The sequence below is a fragment of the Triticum dicoccoides genome, chromosome 2B (genome assembly GCF_002162155.2).
Source record: "Triticum dicoccoides isolate Atlit2015 ecotype Zavitan chromosome 2B, WEW_v2.0, whole genome shotgun sequence".
Classification (NCBI taxonomy): Eukaryota; Viridiplantae; Streptophyta; class Magnoliopsida; order Poales; family Poaceae; genus Triticum; species Triticum dicoccoides.
The window spans coordinates 8,231,605-8,248,091 of NC_041383.1; the positions used below are offsets into that span (position 1 = coordinate 8,231,605).

Consider the following 16,487-nt stretch of genomic DNA (forward strand, 5'->3'; position numbering starts at 1 on the left):
GCCTCCATCAGAGAAGCTTACGAGGACGAACTTCCTCCTCTGGAAGGCTGTCGTGCTACCTCAGATCAAAGGAGAACAGATGGAGCACTTCCTCGACGCCATGAGCCCGGCGCCCCCTGCCACCATCACCATCAACAACAATGGGACGGAAGAGCAGGTCTTCAACTACGCCAGATCGATCTGGTTTGCGCAACAGCAACAGCTACAAGGGTACCTCATGGGGTCTCTGTCTCGAGAGGTCCTTGCCCAAGTAGAGATGCTCCAGACGCCGGCCGAGGTGTGGAACTCCATCCATGCCATGTTTGCTGCGCAAACACAAGCCCAGAAGATCAACACCAGGATGGCGCTCACCAATCTGCAGAAAGGTAATCTAACCATGGCAGAATATCTTGGGAAGATTAAAACCCTTACAGATGAAGTTGCCTGCGCCGGTGCACCGCTCGAAGACGCCGAGATCATCTCCCACGTCATCGCCGGCCTCGACATCAACTAAAACCCTGTGATCTCGGCCCTGGCGGCGCGGGTCGAAGCTGTTATAGTTCAGGAGCTGTATAGCCAGCTCCTGAGCTTCGACACCCACCTCAGCATGCTTCAAGGAGGCAATCTGCGCCAGTCTTCTGTCAACGTCGCCTCCCGTGGACGTGGTCGTGGGCGTGGACAGCAGTGGCGTGGTCGCGGAAACAGCGGCGGCGGCGGGCGCAGTGGTAACCAGGGCCACGCTCGCCCCGGTGACCGCGGCAACAATGGTGGTGACCGCGGCGGCAACAGCGGCTACAACAACAATAACCGTCGGCCTAGATGTCAGCTGTGCAAGAAACTGTGCCATGAAGTCATTGACTGCTGGCACCGGTATGATGAGGACTTCGTGCCCGATACAAAGCATGTTGCTGCAGCCATGCGGGAGCACGGCGGAGCTGATGGTGACACGGTCTGGTATGCTGACTCTGGAGCTACGGATCATGTCACAAATGAGCTAGAGAAGCTTGCCCTCCGAGAGAGGTATCACGGCAATGATCAGATTCACACCGCAAGCGGTGGAGGTATGGACATCGCCCACATTGGTCAATCTTCTATTAATTCCCCTAGCCTTAAACGTGATCTTATCCTTAAAGATGTCCTTCATGTACCTCAAGCCCATAAAATTCTAGCTTCCATGTCTCGTTTAACTTCCGACAATAATGTTTTTTTTGAAACTCATCCTACCTATTTTTTCACAAAGGATCGGGCAACGAAGGAGCTCATCCATCACGGTAGATGCATTGGAGGATTATATCCCATCACATCAAGAGTCTTTGATCGAAAGCGTCACCGTCAAGTTTATTCTGCCATCAAGCCTTCCTTAGCCAAATGGGACCAAAGATTAGGTCACCCTTCTCCAAATATAGTCAAGCAAGTAGTCAATAAAGGCAATCTTTCATTGTCACGTAGTCCCGGAAGTGAGTCAGTTTGTGAAGCTTGCCAATGTGCAAAGAGTCACCAACTTCCTTATCCTTTGTCAAATAGTGTGTCTCATGCTCCTTTAGAGCTTATTTTCAGTGATGTATGGGGTCATGCAAGAGATTCTTTTGGTCGCAAGAAATACTATGCTAGTTTTATTGATGATTATAGCAAATTCACATGGATATATTTGCTTAAGTTCAAATCTGAAGTCTTTTCTGTTTTCCAAGAATTCCAAAAACTTGTTGAAAGACAATTTGATAGAAAGATCCTTGCAGTCCAAAGTGACTGGGGAGGAGAATATGAGAAACTCAATTCTTTCTTCCGTAGCGTTGGCATTATTCATCATGTCTCTTGTCCTCATGCACATCAACAAAACGGTTCAGCCGAACGCAAACATCGTCATATTGTGGAAGTTGGTTTGTCTCTTCTAGCCCATGCATCAATGCCACTTAAATATTGGGATGAGGCCTTTATCACGGCTACTTACCGTATCAATCGTTTTCTTGTCGAGTCATTGGCAACACTACTCCTTTGGAACGTTTGTTTCATCAAAAACCAGACTATAGCTCTCTAAAAAATTTTGGGTGTGCTTGCTACCCAAATTTGCATCCCTACAATCACCATAAACTTGAGTTTCGGTCCACCCAATGTGTGTTTCTTGGCTATAGTAATTTTCATAAAGGATACAAATGTCTAGAAATCTCATCCGGGCGTATCTATATATCTCGTGATGTTATTTTTGATGAAACATTATTTCCATTTGCTAAACTTCATCCTAATGCGGGAGCTCTTTTACGTGCTGAAATCTCCCTTCTTTCTGATCCTCTGTCTTCTCTTGATCACGGGGGTGAATTAATTAGAACTGCTCATGTGGAAAATTCCATGGAAAATTTTGAATATCATGTTGATTGTGCAGCCACAGGCCATGATTTTATGTGTGTAGATGCAGCCAAAACAGGACCAGGCGCCAGATCCCAGGCGGATTCGCCTGGCACTGCAGTCACGCGATCCGAGGACGATTCGCGCCGTAGTCTGACGGGAGCGGGATCCCAGGCGGATCGCCAGGCAGATCGCCTCGCATCCCCCGTGACGCCCGGTCGGGTGGCCGACAGCCCACCAGGCGCGGAGCCAACCAGCGCCTCTGGCCCGGTGGCCGACAGCCCGACAGGTGCGGAGCCCACCAGTGCAGAGCCCACCAGCCCGTGCCGCAGCGTCTCGCCCTGCGCCACGCGTTCCGATGCTGCTGGCGACGGGGGGAGCGTGTCTGCGGATGGATCTTCTATGCCGGGCGGATCCGTGGCCAGTTCTGCAGCAACTCCAGTTCCTCTCCGTCATACACGATCTCAGTCAGGTATTGTCAAGGAGAAGAAATATACAGATGGTACAATCAGGTATGATAAACTTAAGCGAGCTTTTCTCACAAGTACTGGTGAACCAACAAATTTGCATGATGCTCTTGCGCATAAGGATTGGAAGAAGGCTATGGATGTTGAATATGATGCATTAATTCAAAACAAAACTTGGCGGTTAGTTCCACCAAAGAGGGGTGCTAATGTGATTGACTGCAAATGGGTATATAAAATTAAGAAAAGAGCTGATGGAAGTATAGACAGATACAAAGCCAGACTAGTTGCAAAAGGTTTTAAGCAAAGGTTTGGTATAGATTATGAAGATACCTTTAGTCCTGTTATTAAGTCAGCTACTATTCGACTTGTATTGTCTATTGCTATTTCCAGAGGTTGGAGTCTACGACAGCTAGACGTTCAGAACGCGTTTCTTCATGGTGTTCTTGAGGAAGAAGTGTTCATGAGGCAGCCACCAGGATATGAAAACAAGAACACACCACATTATGTCTATAAGTTGGACAAAGCATTGTATGGGTTAAAACAGGCCCCATGAGCCTGGTATTCAAGGCTAAGTACACAATTGCAAAAGCTTGGGTTTACACCATCAAAGGCACATACCTCATTATTCTTTTATCATAAGAACAATGTTACTATATTTGTTCTTGTTTACGTTGATGATATAATTGTTGCCAGTTCCAGCTCAGATGCTACAACTTGTCTGCTTAAGGATTTGAAGTTGGAGTTTGCTCTCAAAGATTTGGGAGATCTACATTACTTTCTTGGAATTGAGGTCAAGAAGGTAAAAGATGGCATACTTCTTACACAAGAGAAATATACCACTGACATTCTCAGAAGGGTAGGCATGGAAAAGTGTAAGCCGGTCAATACGCCCATCTCTACTTCAGAAAAGCTTACTGTTGAAAGTGGAGAAGCACTTGGATCAGATGATGCAACAAATTACAGAAGTGTTGTAGGTGCATTACAGTACTTGACTCTTACACGTCCTGATATTTCATATTCTGTTAACAAAGTATGTCAATATTTGCATGCTCCTACTACTGTTCATTGGACAGCAGTCAAAAGGATTTTGAGGTATCTCAAGTTTACAGAGGGACTTGGTCTTCAGATTGTCAAGTCTTCCTCTATGCTTGTGTCAGCTTACTCTGATGCAGATTGGGCAGGGTGTGCTGATGATAGAAGGTCAACAGGTGGCTTTGTTGTGTTTCTGGGAACAAACCTTGTGTCATGGAGTGCAAGAAAACAGGCAACAGTCTCACGTTCAAGCACTGAGGCTGAGTATAAAGCTTTAGCCAATGCAACAGCTGAAGTAATGTGGATTCAGACATTGCTACATGAACTTGGAATTAAAGTTCCACGGGCTGCAAGATTATAGTGTGATAACATTGGTGCAACCTATCTTTCAGCTAATCCTGTTTTTCATGCACGAACAAAGCATATTGAAGTTGATTTTCACTTTGTCGGAGAAAGAGTGACACGCAAACTGCTTGATATAAGGTTTATTCCAACAGGTGCTCAACTTGCTGATGGATTCACAAAGCCTTTGACAATGCGGAGGTTAGATGATTTGAAGTACAATCTTAACCTTGGAAAGTAGGGTTTAGATTGAGGGGGAGTGTTAGAATATAAAGTGTATAGGGATAGGATAGTGGTTTAAACTTGTATCTCTATCTATCTCTTCTTCTCTCCCGTATCTCCTGTAACCTCTCGAGCAGATCACGATCACGATCGATCTCTCTTAACTTGTACATCAAGACTTCGGTCATATAAATACAATGCGGCCCGAGACAAAGGGTTCTACGCTTCGTCATAGGCTAGACTGGCTAGTGGCCGTAGTATATGGCAAGTCAGGATCGTTAAGCCACCAACATTGAATCGGCGCGCAGCTGCATCGATTACTTCTACAATGGCAGGTAGAAGAGTAAGATTTTGATGGAGAAGGTGCAGAGGGAGAGGTGTTTCATAGGGGGAAGAGTAAATGTCGTGGGGAAGATGAGTAGCTGTCATGGAGAAGAGCCTCTCAGTTAAATATACAACTGAGAGCGAGAAAATGAGGGGCGATTATTCCTGTCGTTTCATGTGCATGGGTGGCTGCCGTTTCAGAGCGTGTTCATTATGGGGGCAACAGCGGAAGAGAGAGCGACGCCCTACTGTCGACGGCTGCAAACAGACGCAAAAAGAAATGCACTGACGCATGACGTGGCTGCATGTTAGAGAAACGGACGCACATGTGGAAGCCTTGCTGAGTTGGAGTAGCTGCATGTCAAGATAAATTGGTTAGAGAGGATGAACTTCTTAGGTACTATATACTCCCTCCGTTCCCAAATAATTGTCTTTCTAGCCATCTCAAGTGGACTACAACATACGGATGTATGTAGACATGTTTTAGAGTGTAGATTCACTCGTTTTGCTCCGTATGTAGTCACTTGTTGAAATCTCTAGAAAGACAATTATTTAGGAACAGAGGGAGTAGGATATATGATTCTTATCCCATTCAGTTGTAACGAACAGAGTGGTAACGAACAAACAGTGATAATTAAGCTTCCACCCAAAGCATCGGGGACATATTTAGTACGACAGCATATACAGAGCACACACATCTTCATTTGGATATAGCATGTTCCAACCAGGAACGCACGGGATCAGCGATGCACAATGGACCAGGTGACCTTCACCAGCACACAATGGACCAAGTGACCTTCACCAGCATCTTATAGTCGCCACAAGTGATTTTCTCTTCATCATAGTTGCCGCGCTTTGGAGTAAACTCAACGGTGCCGACACCACTGGTAGCAGCGGCAACGGTCAACAGGAGCGTCTCATCAATAGAGACACTGACCACGCGGCCCGCTGTTTGCAGGATCCCACCCTCACCAGCTGTTAGCATCCCAGCAAGTTCGCTATCATGTACTCCCTCCGTTCCTAAATATAAGTCTTTGTAGAGATTCTACTAGGTGGACTACATACGAAGCAAAATGAATGAATCTAAACTTAAACTGCATCTATATACATCCGTATGCGGTCTATAGTGAAATTTCTACAAAGACTTACATTTAGGAACGGAGGGAGTAGCATAATGTCACATGGAAAGCTGCTAGTGCGAGCGACGATTTTCCCATGGAAATCAACAGGTCCCTCGAGGATCCTCGCCTCAACGGTGCCCTCCACCGCATTACTTACAAACGTGTAGTTCAAATCCAATGTGCTGTGCATGCTGACAAGCTCTCCGGTTTGAACCTGGTATTTCGGTGGATATGAGAGTCTTTTGATGCCATTAATCTCCATTAAGCCTTTGCTAACTCTCTTGTCATTCACCTTTCTGCCATTCACATCCTTGACCTTCAGATCAACTTCGAAGATTATTGAATCACATATCATCAGTCCTCTCTTCGGGCCAGTCAAAACCAACGCATCATTCTGCAAAGGAATTTTGAATAAGCACGGTGCTTACTTAGCTCTAGGTTAAACCGGAAAAATGCGGTTGGAATTTATGAATCGAGGGTCTAAAGCAATAATACCTTGGAGCTGATGTTTTGGCAATCGTCCTTGCCACGCTGGAATAAATAGACGCGTTGGCGATCCAGACTGTCCCTGGCTATGATGGTGCCGTATACATTGAGCGGGTATCCGTACTCGGAGGAAACGACAATGACGGAGACAATATTTGCCGAGTTACAGAACCCGAACCCCTCCTCTGGGAAGATCCTGTCAGTATTGTGCATCGCACCAACAGGTGCTGCCAAAAGAAGAGAATAAATTATGAATCAAGAATGAACCAAATGTAGTCCTCAAAATTAGTTCTCCATCTATCTAGGATGCAGCAGTGAGCTAGCAGAGCTGCACTACTTATTTAGGCAAAACATCAGCATATAGTTTTCTTTTTGACAGTAACTAGACTTTATTTCTCAAATGATGGTCATAAAAACATCATATAGTTGGGCAAAACATAGGATTATGCACGCGTGTATAACCTGTACCTGATCGAACTGGGCTGGACGATTCGCATTTAAATTCAGATCAGACGCACAACTAGGTCGCCAAACTAAAAAGCCTAGCCGTGGAGTAATCGAAAGATAACAAGTGATGAGGCGTAGTGGCGTACACTCCATGTTGAGGTCGAGCGTGGAGTGCTGGAAGCGGGTGAAAACGTAATCGCCCTCCTTGGGGTCGTAGTCGCTGAACCTAGGATCTAGAGGGTTCGGCCCCTTCTCTTCCTCCTCCTCCTCCTCCTCCTGCTGCTGCTGCTGCTTCTGCTTCTTCCGTGGCCGCGCGCTCGCCCTCCCCTCTCTCTCCGTGGAAGAAGAGGAAGGGAAGACTCGCCGCCGGCCATGGAGTTAGGGCTCGGGGGTCGGGGCTCCAAGGAACGAGTGGGATGGAAGGGAGCGAGGAGGACCGACCTGCTCGATCGACCGCGTGTGATCGGGTGCGAACGAGGAGTGTGTATCGGTTTTGAACCTTTGGATCTGAAGACCAAGAAGCAATGCGAACCATTGATAGAGTCCATCCCATGGTCTAAAATGATGAGATTCACAACTACAGTACTCCCTCCATCAAGAAATAGCTAATATCATTAGCAGTCATAAAACTTGCGTTGGATGTTCAGTTTGGTGCTAAAACTTATAAAATGCGGATTTGCGGTCATCTAACTTGTTGTTTGATGCAAATACGGTGCTTTCTACTGTATCTGAGCGTACACTTTGCACGCATGACATGCCAGTGTGGCAGCGGGTCCATATTTCAGTGGCTAGGAGTAAAAATTTCCAGATAACTCCCTAGATTATTTTAATTACACAAAAAGGCTAAGTGAGACACACTTGTCAGTGAACAGTATAAGAAGAAAAAGGTAAATATCGTATGGGTGTGGCGGGATTCAAACGCACGACCTTTAAAAGGCACGCACACCAGGTGCACTAACACACCATCGCCTTTTGTTGAATTAGAAGGCCTTTTGTTGAATTAGAAGGATAACTAACACTATAACCCTACTGTTAGAACACCTGGGCCTCCTAACTCAAATGGCTAAGATCAATGGAGCGCATTTTGTACGTTTGAATATTTTTAGAAATTTGTATGTAAATTATGATCTTAATAATGAAATATATTTATGGATTACAAATTTTTTGTATAATTTAAAGTAATCCAAATATTTGTAAAATTACAATTTGAAAATATTATCCAAAAACTGTATTGCTCATAGATGAGCGATTATTTTAACATAAAAATAAGTGTGCCGTTAGGTCTCAAACCCACGAGGCCGAGAGCAAAGACACCCTTCACGCTCTATTGCCTATACATACATAAGATGATTAGTAAATCAAAAGGTTCAATATAAGTTTGAATATTAAATAAACATATGCTCCCCTGTAAACAAACATAAGACCGTTTGGTTCACTACTTTAGTGATCTAAACGCTATTATATTTTTTACGGTGGGAGTATTTAGTAAAACGTAAATAATAGTATTATGTTCAAATATTTCTATGTTAGAAATATTATACGTACAAACAACGATTAGTGAATAAGACATTTAAATATAAACCTATGTATTGTATTAGACATGACTGAATATTCATATCAACAATTTAAAATTTAAAATATGAATATGTAATTAAATGGAAAGTGAACTATATAAATGTACGTATAATTATTCAAATGTTTGAATAATTAAAATAATATTTTGGAGTGTAATTTTTGTAATATTGGTATTATTCTAAATTATATCAACATTTAAGTAATTCACAAATACTTTTTTAAATATATAAATATTTTAAATAATACAAGAACATTTTGGAAGTAATTTTTTCGCTCGTATTAACAAAATTTATAACATGAATATTTAAACATTATTGTTTTGACCAAGATCATAATTTACATACTATCTACAAGTTTCTAAAAAGAAAGTCAAAGGTGCAAAATGGGCTGCACTGATCATAGGCTATTTGAGCTGACATGCCCACGTGTTTTAGAACATAGCTATACGAGGTAGTACCCCTCAAAAAGAAGAGCTATAAGAGGTAGTTATCCTTGTGACTTGTGAGGAATCATGTGTCATTCGGCGGGGTGGTAGACCAGGTGTGCGCATATTTTTCTGAAGGTTCGAGTACGGGCCCTGTTAAACGAATATTACAATTTTTTCTCTCTTATACTTTTCACTGACAGATGGGTCTCATCAAGCCACTGATATGTGGGCCACTGCCACGCTGGCATGTCACACAGGCAAGGTGTACACCCAAAGCACTGTATTTGCACCACACGATAAGTTAGATGACCATAAATCGTATTTTACAAGTTTTAGCATCAAATTGAACATTCAATGCAAGTTCTATAACCGTGAGTGATATTACCTCTTAATATAAGACCATTTAGATCCGAGTACTGATGAAGGTAGTGCAGTTTTCTAGAACCGTCGTAGATTATCAATGCTAGAAAAGTCCACCTACTTGCTGATGTCCATTCGTGCGTGTAGCTGGCCTGATGCTCGCCTCTAACGCACACATTTTTTCGATAAAGGGCGATTTTATTATCTTAAATATAGCATTAAGCGGATACAAAACATTATGAGTAACATCCGACCTCTGCATAATTAGGATGCACACAGCCAAATATCAAAGTCTGACACTAGAAAAAGTAAGAAAACCGACAAAACGACAACAGTAGAGTCCTATGGACCGACATTTTGCCTATGTCGAACTCGGCGGTGGATCGATCCGGAGGTTATGCTGCCACCCATGTTGGAAAAAAACCTCCATAGCCGTCTGCTCCAACCGCGTACACACCCCCTTGAACAGCGGTTGGTGCTCCGCCTGTTGTAGCGTAGACCACGTATGAAGCAAGTGCGTACAACGGAAAATAACCTGCAAAGGAGAAGCATTTTTGTCATTAAGAATCAAATCATTTCTACATAGCCAAAGCGGCCATAGTAAGGCATACGCCCCCACCCTTATTAGCGTCTTGAAACTATTTGAAATTCCGTCCAACCAATGACCAAATATATTGGCAATACTCATTGGCGGATACAAATTTGACGCTATTTGGATCGTGCAAACTTGCATTGGAAAAAGAGGTGTTTGATTGTCTCGTCATGAGCACAAAAGCAACACTTCTTACTTCCTGGCCAGTTGCGCCGTGCAAGATTGTCTTTAGTTAGCACAACTCCCCTACGAAGATACCACATAAAGATTTTAACTTTTAGTCGAATCTTAGACTTCCAAATTTTCTTGTTATTATTCATTGGCACCTCGGAAGGCATAAGCGCACGGTACATCGAGTCTACTGTGTAAGACCCTGATGTTGTGAGTTTCCAGTGAAACACATCCCGGCCTTGTGTCAGATTAATCGAATCCAGACGGGATAAAAGATTATGCCATGACAAAAGTCGGGGGCCAATCAAATCCCGCCTGAACGAAATATTCGGCGGGGTTGACCTAAGCACTTGCGCAATAGTATTACTCTTATCGCGAGCAATGGCATATAAGGCTGGGTATTGCTCTCGGAGACTGGCATTGCCTAGCCATATGTCTTCCCAGAAACGAACCTCTAACCCATCCATTATCGCGAAAGACCCAAAGCGAAAAAGATGTCTCTTTGCCGCCAATAGGCCAGCTCAAAAGTGTGAATCGCCAGGTTTCCAATAAGCCTGAGACACCGCCTTTTGCCCTAGATACTTGTTGCGCAATATGGTTTGCCAAACACCATCCTCAGTAAGAAGTTTGAACAACCATTTACTAAGTAGGGCCTCATTCTTGACCTGTAGGTCATGAATTCCAAGGCCACCTTGGTCTTTCGGCCTACAAGCCACGCTCCATTTGGCCAGTCTATATTTTTTCTTTTCATCATCTCCCTGCCAAAAGAATCTGGATCTAAAATAGTCCAGTCTTTGGAGGACCCCTTTTGGAAGTTGGAAGAAAGAAAGCATATAGAGAACCATATTTGTGAGGACAGAGTTAATTAAAACCAACCGTCCTCCAACTGAGAGCAATTTGCCTTTCCAACTGCTCAGTCGTTTCTCTAGACGCTCCTCAGCATGCTTCCACTCCGCAATGGTGAGACGCCGATAGTGAACTGGTATTCCCAGATATTTAATTGGGAATTGACCATGTGCACAACCAAACAGGTCAGCGTAATCTGCAGCCGCCTCAACCGCTTCTCCAAAGCAGAAAAGATCACTTTTATGAAAGTTAATTTTGAGCCCAGACATTTGCTCAAATGCTGAAAGCAAGAGTTTCAGGTTTCCAGCATTGTCCAGGTCATGTTCCATAAAAAGAATTGTGTCATCGGCATATTGCAAAATAGAGAGACCACCATCCACAAGGTGTGGCACTACTCCTGCAATCTGTCCGTCCTGCTTGGCACGCTCAATCAGAATAGCCAACATGTCAACAACAATGTTAAATAACATCGGGGACATGGGGTCACCCTGCCGTAGTCCTTTTTTTGTCTGGAAATAATGGCCTAATCATCATTGACTTTGATGGCCACACTGCCTCCAGTTACAAAATTTTGGATCCATTGGCGCCATTTATCAGAGAAACCTTTCATTCTTAGGGCCTGTTGGAGGAAAGACCATTTGACCTTGTCATAGGCCTTCTCAAAGTCGATTTTAAATACTACTCCACTCATGTTTTTCCGGTGCATCTCATGAATGGTCTCATGCAAAATTACTACGCCATCGAGTATATTCCTTCCTTGCATGAACGTTGTTTGAGATGGCCGGACAACATGGTCAACTACATAAACAGAAACTAGACAAAATTTTGAATCTAATGAAAAAAGTATCACTCAGAAACATCAAATATCCTAAAAGATAAGGAATTTAAAACAAAGACTAAAAACAAAAATCAAATGGTAAAACAAAAAACAAATTTCAAAACTCCTTTAGTCCTGGTTGGAGCTACCAACCGGGACTAAAGCCTCAACCCCTTTAGTCCCAGTTGGTGGCTCCAACCGAGACTAAAGGTCTAATGTTTAGTCCCGGTTGGAGACACCAACCGGGACTAAAGGGCATCACACCCTTTAGTCCTAGTTGGTGTCTCCAACCAGGATTAAAGGTCCCATGTGAACCGGGACTAATGCCTGCCCGGTGCCCTAACCGCTCGAACCGGGACTAATGCTCACATTAGTCCTGGTTTGTAATGCAACCAAGACTAATGTGTAGATCGAGCTTGGACCAAAGCCCTGCTTTCTACTAGTGGTGGCGTAGCCTGGTCTGGGCCACACCTCGGGCCAACCTTCTTAGCTATAGTAATTATGACTGCTATAGTGGCAAAATTATCTACAGTACACAAAGGATTTGGTAGCCACGCCCCAGGCCAGGGCCTCTGTTGCCTTGGGCCTGGCTACACCCCCGCTAGCAAGATTGGTAGAGAAGTGTGTGTTCACAAAATGCCCCGCAACATATGTTGGCATCCTCCATGCCGCTACACTCTTCCTCTCACCATGGGGTCCCTCCTCGCCATCTCCGCCTTCTCTCCATGAAATCTATTCTCATCGACCCAATACATTGTATGTGGCTTCCTTGCTTTAGTGATGCAGGTCATAATTCTTTTTCTTGCTTGGTAGAGGAATCACTAGTTTGCCACAATGTGTTGGATCGGGAAGTATCGCTACAATGAGAATGTTTGCTAAGATCAAGGTGTTAGTCTTCTCTTATAGCATGCGCTTTTCTTATCCCTACCCCTGCAACATTGTCCGGTATTTCAGTTGCAGCTAAATGATGACCCTTAGATTATGATCCAGAATTACCGGAATCTCCTCACCATGTGCAATCATCAACCACATCACCAATGTTGGTCCTTAGGGTGGGCAAAACAAGGCGACCACCCCAAGACTCAAAGTAAGAAGGCCTGCCCACATACTATTTTTCTTATTAACCACTACACCACTAGTCCATAGTTATTATGTCCAAGAGACTAATAAATAACTAAAAATAATAGATCGAGTTTATCGAGTATTAAGCCCACATCAGAAACCAATATGATATGTCGCTGCTTCTTTAGTTGGATCATTAGTGTCTCTCGTTTTAGTGCCCTACATCTTGTATACTGAAGGCTATCGATGTTATGTTCCATTAGCAAATATAAAGCACATACATATATATCAACGGATTATTCAACCGAATGTAAAATGTGAGAGACAATTGACATGAAATAGGATAATATAACATGTTAATGAATTGGTAACAAACTCCCCATAAACACTAGAAGAACGCCCGTGCGTTGCAACGGGGCCACATTAACTTTAAGAGTTCAATATTACGACATTGGCGACCTTTTTTATCATCAAATCCTCACACACACAGACACACACTCTCCCCCCCTCTTCCTCACTCTCTATCCCCCTCTCCCTCTCTCTCTAACACACACACATATCCATCTTATTGGGTACGGGACCATAATCCATATATTTCACACATACACGCTAGTGCATAACAATATGGATTATGTGTATTATATTTGCCACCAGAACTGAGGGAATTAATTTCATGAAAATCGACCAGCCACAGCTCCAAGAATACGCGGACGAGGTGGCTTGGGTCGGCGTCGGCGCCGTCCAGCGCGGGCCACGGGCCCGCTTCCAAGTGCACGTGCAATGCACGTCTTCACAAATATTATAACCAGATGTGAGAAATCACATGCATAGAAAAGACATTCTGATAGCAATCCAAATACTATACTCAATTGAATACCTAACCTGGACAATACTCTTATTTCTATGCGCCAGAAAAAATGGAATAGCAAAGCTAAGTATGCCTACATACGCTCAGATTATATATAAGAATCTTGGGTGAACAATTGCAACAAAGCACTAAGCAGCGATAAATTTAAATAAAAAATCCATTAACTATGCAGGCAGCAGGCTTGTTACAACATAGAAAGATAGGAAAATGTCACCTCCAGTAATGTAGCGCAAAGAATGGAACGAAGCATGAATGAGCGGTTGTCTGTTCTTCTCCATGTACATGGATCAGCAGTAGAGGCCAAGTATATAAGTACTTGACTGAACTCCACTCTTCGTGTACGGAGAGCCATGTCACCTTCTCGCCGCTGCAGCATGGGAGGACGGCTGGTTCACGTGACCCTCCAGCTGGGGGATCCATGGTGGCTGACCGTCGAGCTCGAGGCAGAGAAGTTGAGGGCAGCAGTGGCGAGATCCATGCCGGCCAACCGGGCGAAGAGGAGGTCGTCGGGGAGGGACACGTCGGCAAGATTCGGTCACCACGCGACCTGAAGAGCAACAGTGATCTCCACAAGCTGTAGGCCGACGGCGTGCTCCATCCCCTGCGATGGGGTGACCATGGCGGTGGCCACAGCTCCTCATGCTCGCCTCGATCTCGGCGACACACCCTGAGTGTAGGAGGCAGCAACGACCTCGGCGAAATCATGGCCTCCATCCCGGAACGCATGAAGGACCTCGGCCCCGTCGCTACTCCTCCCGCCTTAGCCGCACGCGGCAGCGGACCGTGGGTAGGAGGGCAGGCGGCGTCGCCTCGGCTGACGGCAGGGAGCAGCGTTGATTTCGGGTAGGTGGCATCGCGAGGACGGCCGCGGCCGCGAGGAAGCACCCCGATCATGCTGCCAGGCCAATCCTTCTCCTCCGATCCCCTATCCCCGAAGATTGCGCCGCCGCCCCGGTCGTGTTGTTTCCATATATTATGCCATTTTTTCCTGTACCTAAACAAACGCGGGCGAGCGAATGGCAGAGTTTTGGTCCGCCCTCTAAAATTGCTAAACGCACTTTTGGTGAGGATTATTGTTAATAAATGAATTCAATCATGTCGCTCTAAATAAATGGATTCAATCATGTGACTCTAATTACTTCGAATTGTTATGTGCACACTAAGCGGGTGCAGTTAGGAAAGAAAATGTTTTCTAATTAAAGTGATTGAGTGATTTAAGGTAAGGTTAATTAATTTAGATTTGATTTTTAGTGATTGTTAGTAAAGTATGATGCGTCTTTAAAATCTTTTATTTGTTTCCTTAAAATCTATTATTTGTTTCCTAAAGAAATTTGCAATAATGGAAGGTATCGGTTGATTTGGATAAGTTAGTAAATTTAGATCCGTGATTGCGTGCACGTTTGGAAAGTGCTGATTTGCAAGGAAAGAGCTGAGGGGTAAATAAACCGTTGAATAGGAAACCAGCATCGAAAAAAATCTACGACGGTTAACCTACGAAAAAAACCGAACGAAAGTGGTGGGACGAAAAAAAACCTGGAAGCGAGACTACCAACTGCTCCATTAGGAGTAGAGATTGTATATATATATATTTTTATTTTCCTATAACAATTATAAACTAGAAACTATCGTCAAGAAATTTCCAAGACTATGCAGTTTAGAGATCTCTAGAACTTACACAAATATTTAAGGAAGCATGTAGACATATATACACTTTGTTCGTGCATGTATTACAAATTAATCTTTAGAAGGATGCAATTTTGTAGCGGGATATTCGATTCTGAGCTCAGGCTCAGCTGATCCTGAAATCATCACCGCCCACTAGCATTTGGATGTGTGCCGATGCATGTATTTCTGTGAGGTATAACACGCGTATTGTAGCAAATATAGCCAGCTCCTGGGCGCATTAACTGCAACGACTGCCGGCAAGGTAGAGGCGGAACAGCTATTTGTTGCACGGCTCAGTTATTGTTCCATTATGGCACAAGGGGTCATGGGATGGATCTCATGTTTGAAGCAAGGTGGCCCCAGCTAGAAAAACTGGAGATTAATATGTGTTTACATGTCAGCGCTCAGCTCGAGTCTCTTGGCAGTCCTGGTGCTTTTGATTTCCGGATCAAAAACCTTGCGGCCTCTTAACATTCAACTTGAGTCTCATAGTCCCTTGAGAGGCTTAAGTAGCACCACTGTTGATGCGGTAATGGCTTCTCTGGAGAGAGCAGTCAGCACTAAGCACACATCCCAACCGCATTACTCTGATCTTCAATCATTTCACTCAGGGTCTTCCGTGAGCTAAGACCACATAGTACGTTACTTTACAATCATTTTACTCATGGTTTACCAATTAGTCCCCCTTTAGGAGTATTACTGTAGCAGTAGTAGTAATCATTCTTTTACAATTTGGTTGCCTCGTATGGCCAAGCTAATTGTCTCTGTGTGTTTTCAGCTTGGGAGCAAAACTTCGATCATGCAGCTGACAGACCGTATAATTTGACTTGTTTACCATTTCTTCTTTGATCTACGGGCCATGCACCGATGGTATGACGAGAAATTAAGATGACAGGCCAACTAATTGTGCTGTGTACGCGCTGGGTTCTATGGATCAGCTGCAGTTGCATGCAAAATTCTCGTCTATAGTCGTGGTAGTAATGTACTGGTGATGTACGACTCATCTTCCTAGTGCAACTTGATTAGGGTGACACTATTTTTATTTCGTTTACTCTCTGCAGCTGTGTCTTCCGTTAGTAATGTTTTCTTGGTTATTTCATGCGAGCAAGAACAGGCTAGTAGGCATGCATCGACAATGGATGCTCTTATGCATGCTTACAGATGAACATCTCGCTGTTAAATTTCTGGTTTTGCCGATGTGATTTGCGCTAATACTCTCCTGATGCCAGAGCACGTGCAAGCTTGGGTATTCTTTAATGTCTAGGAAAAACAGTCTGGACTGGGCTCACCGTTTGACAGACGGCCTGTTCCACGGCTCAGAACCAAGCCGTCTCCGATTGACCC

At 44.1% G+C, this 16,487-nt stretch overlaps 1 protein-coding gene and 1 pseudogene across 1 annotated transcript; one reads left to right on the forward strand and one right to left on the reverse strand.

The window, feature by feature from the left end:
* Positions 1-436: 436 nt before the first annotated feature.
* Positions 437-575, forward strand: LOC119266302 (annotated as a pseudogene).
* Positions 576-5,467: 4,892 nt separating this feature from the next.
* LOC119360166 lies at positions 5,468-12,258 on the reverse strand. The gene is made up of 5 exons (XM_037625924.1): positions 12,238-12,258; positions 6,907-7,093; positions 6,323-6,540; positions 5,852-6,221; positions 5,468-5,714 (listed from the first exon to the last, which is right to left on the reverse strand). Exons 1-5 carry the CDS (start codon positions 12,256-12,258, stop codon positions 5,476-5,478), a joined length of 1,035 nt encoding a protein of 344 aa, XP_037481821.1. The 3' UTR covers positions 5,468-5,475.
* Positions 12,259-16,487: the final 4,229 nt, after the last annotated feature.

Coding starts and splice junctions, on each gene's coding strand:
- LOC119360166 (XM_037625924.1), bottom strand. CDS start 12,258: ATGGCGAGGAGGGACCCCATG. Junction 6,541..6,906: donor GCTCGACCTCAACATGGAGT/GTACGCCACTAC, acceptor TTCTTTTGGCAG/CACCTGTTGGTGCGATGCAC. Junction 5,715..5,851: donor CCCTCCGTTCCTAAATGTAA/GTCTTTGTAGAA, acceptor GAACGGAGGGAG/TACATGATAGCGAACTTGCT.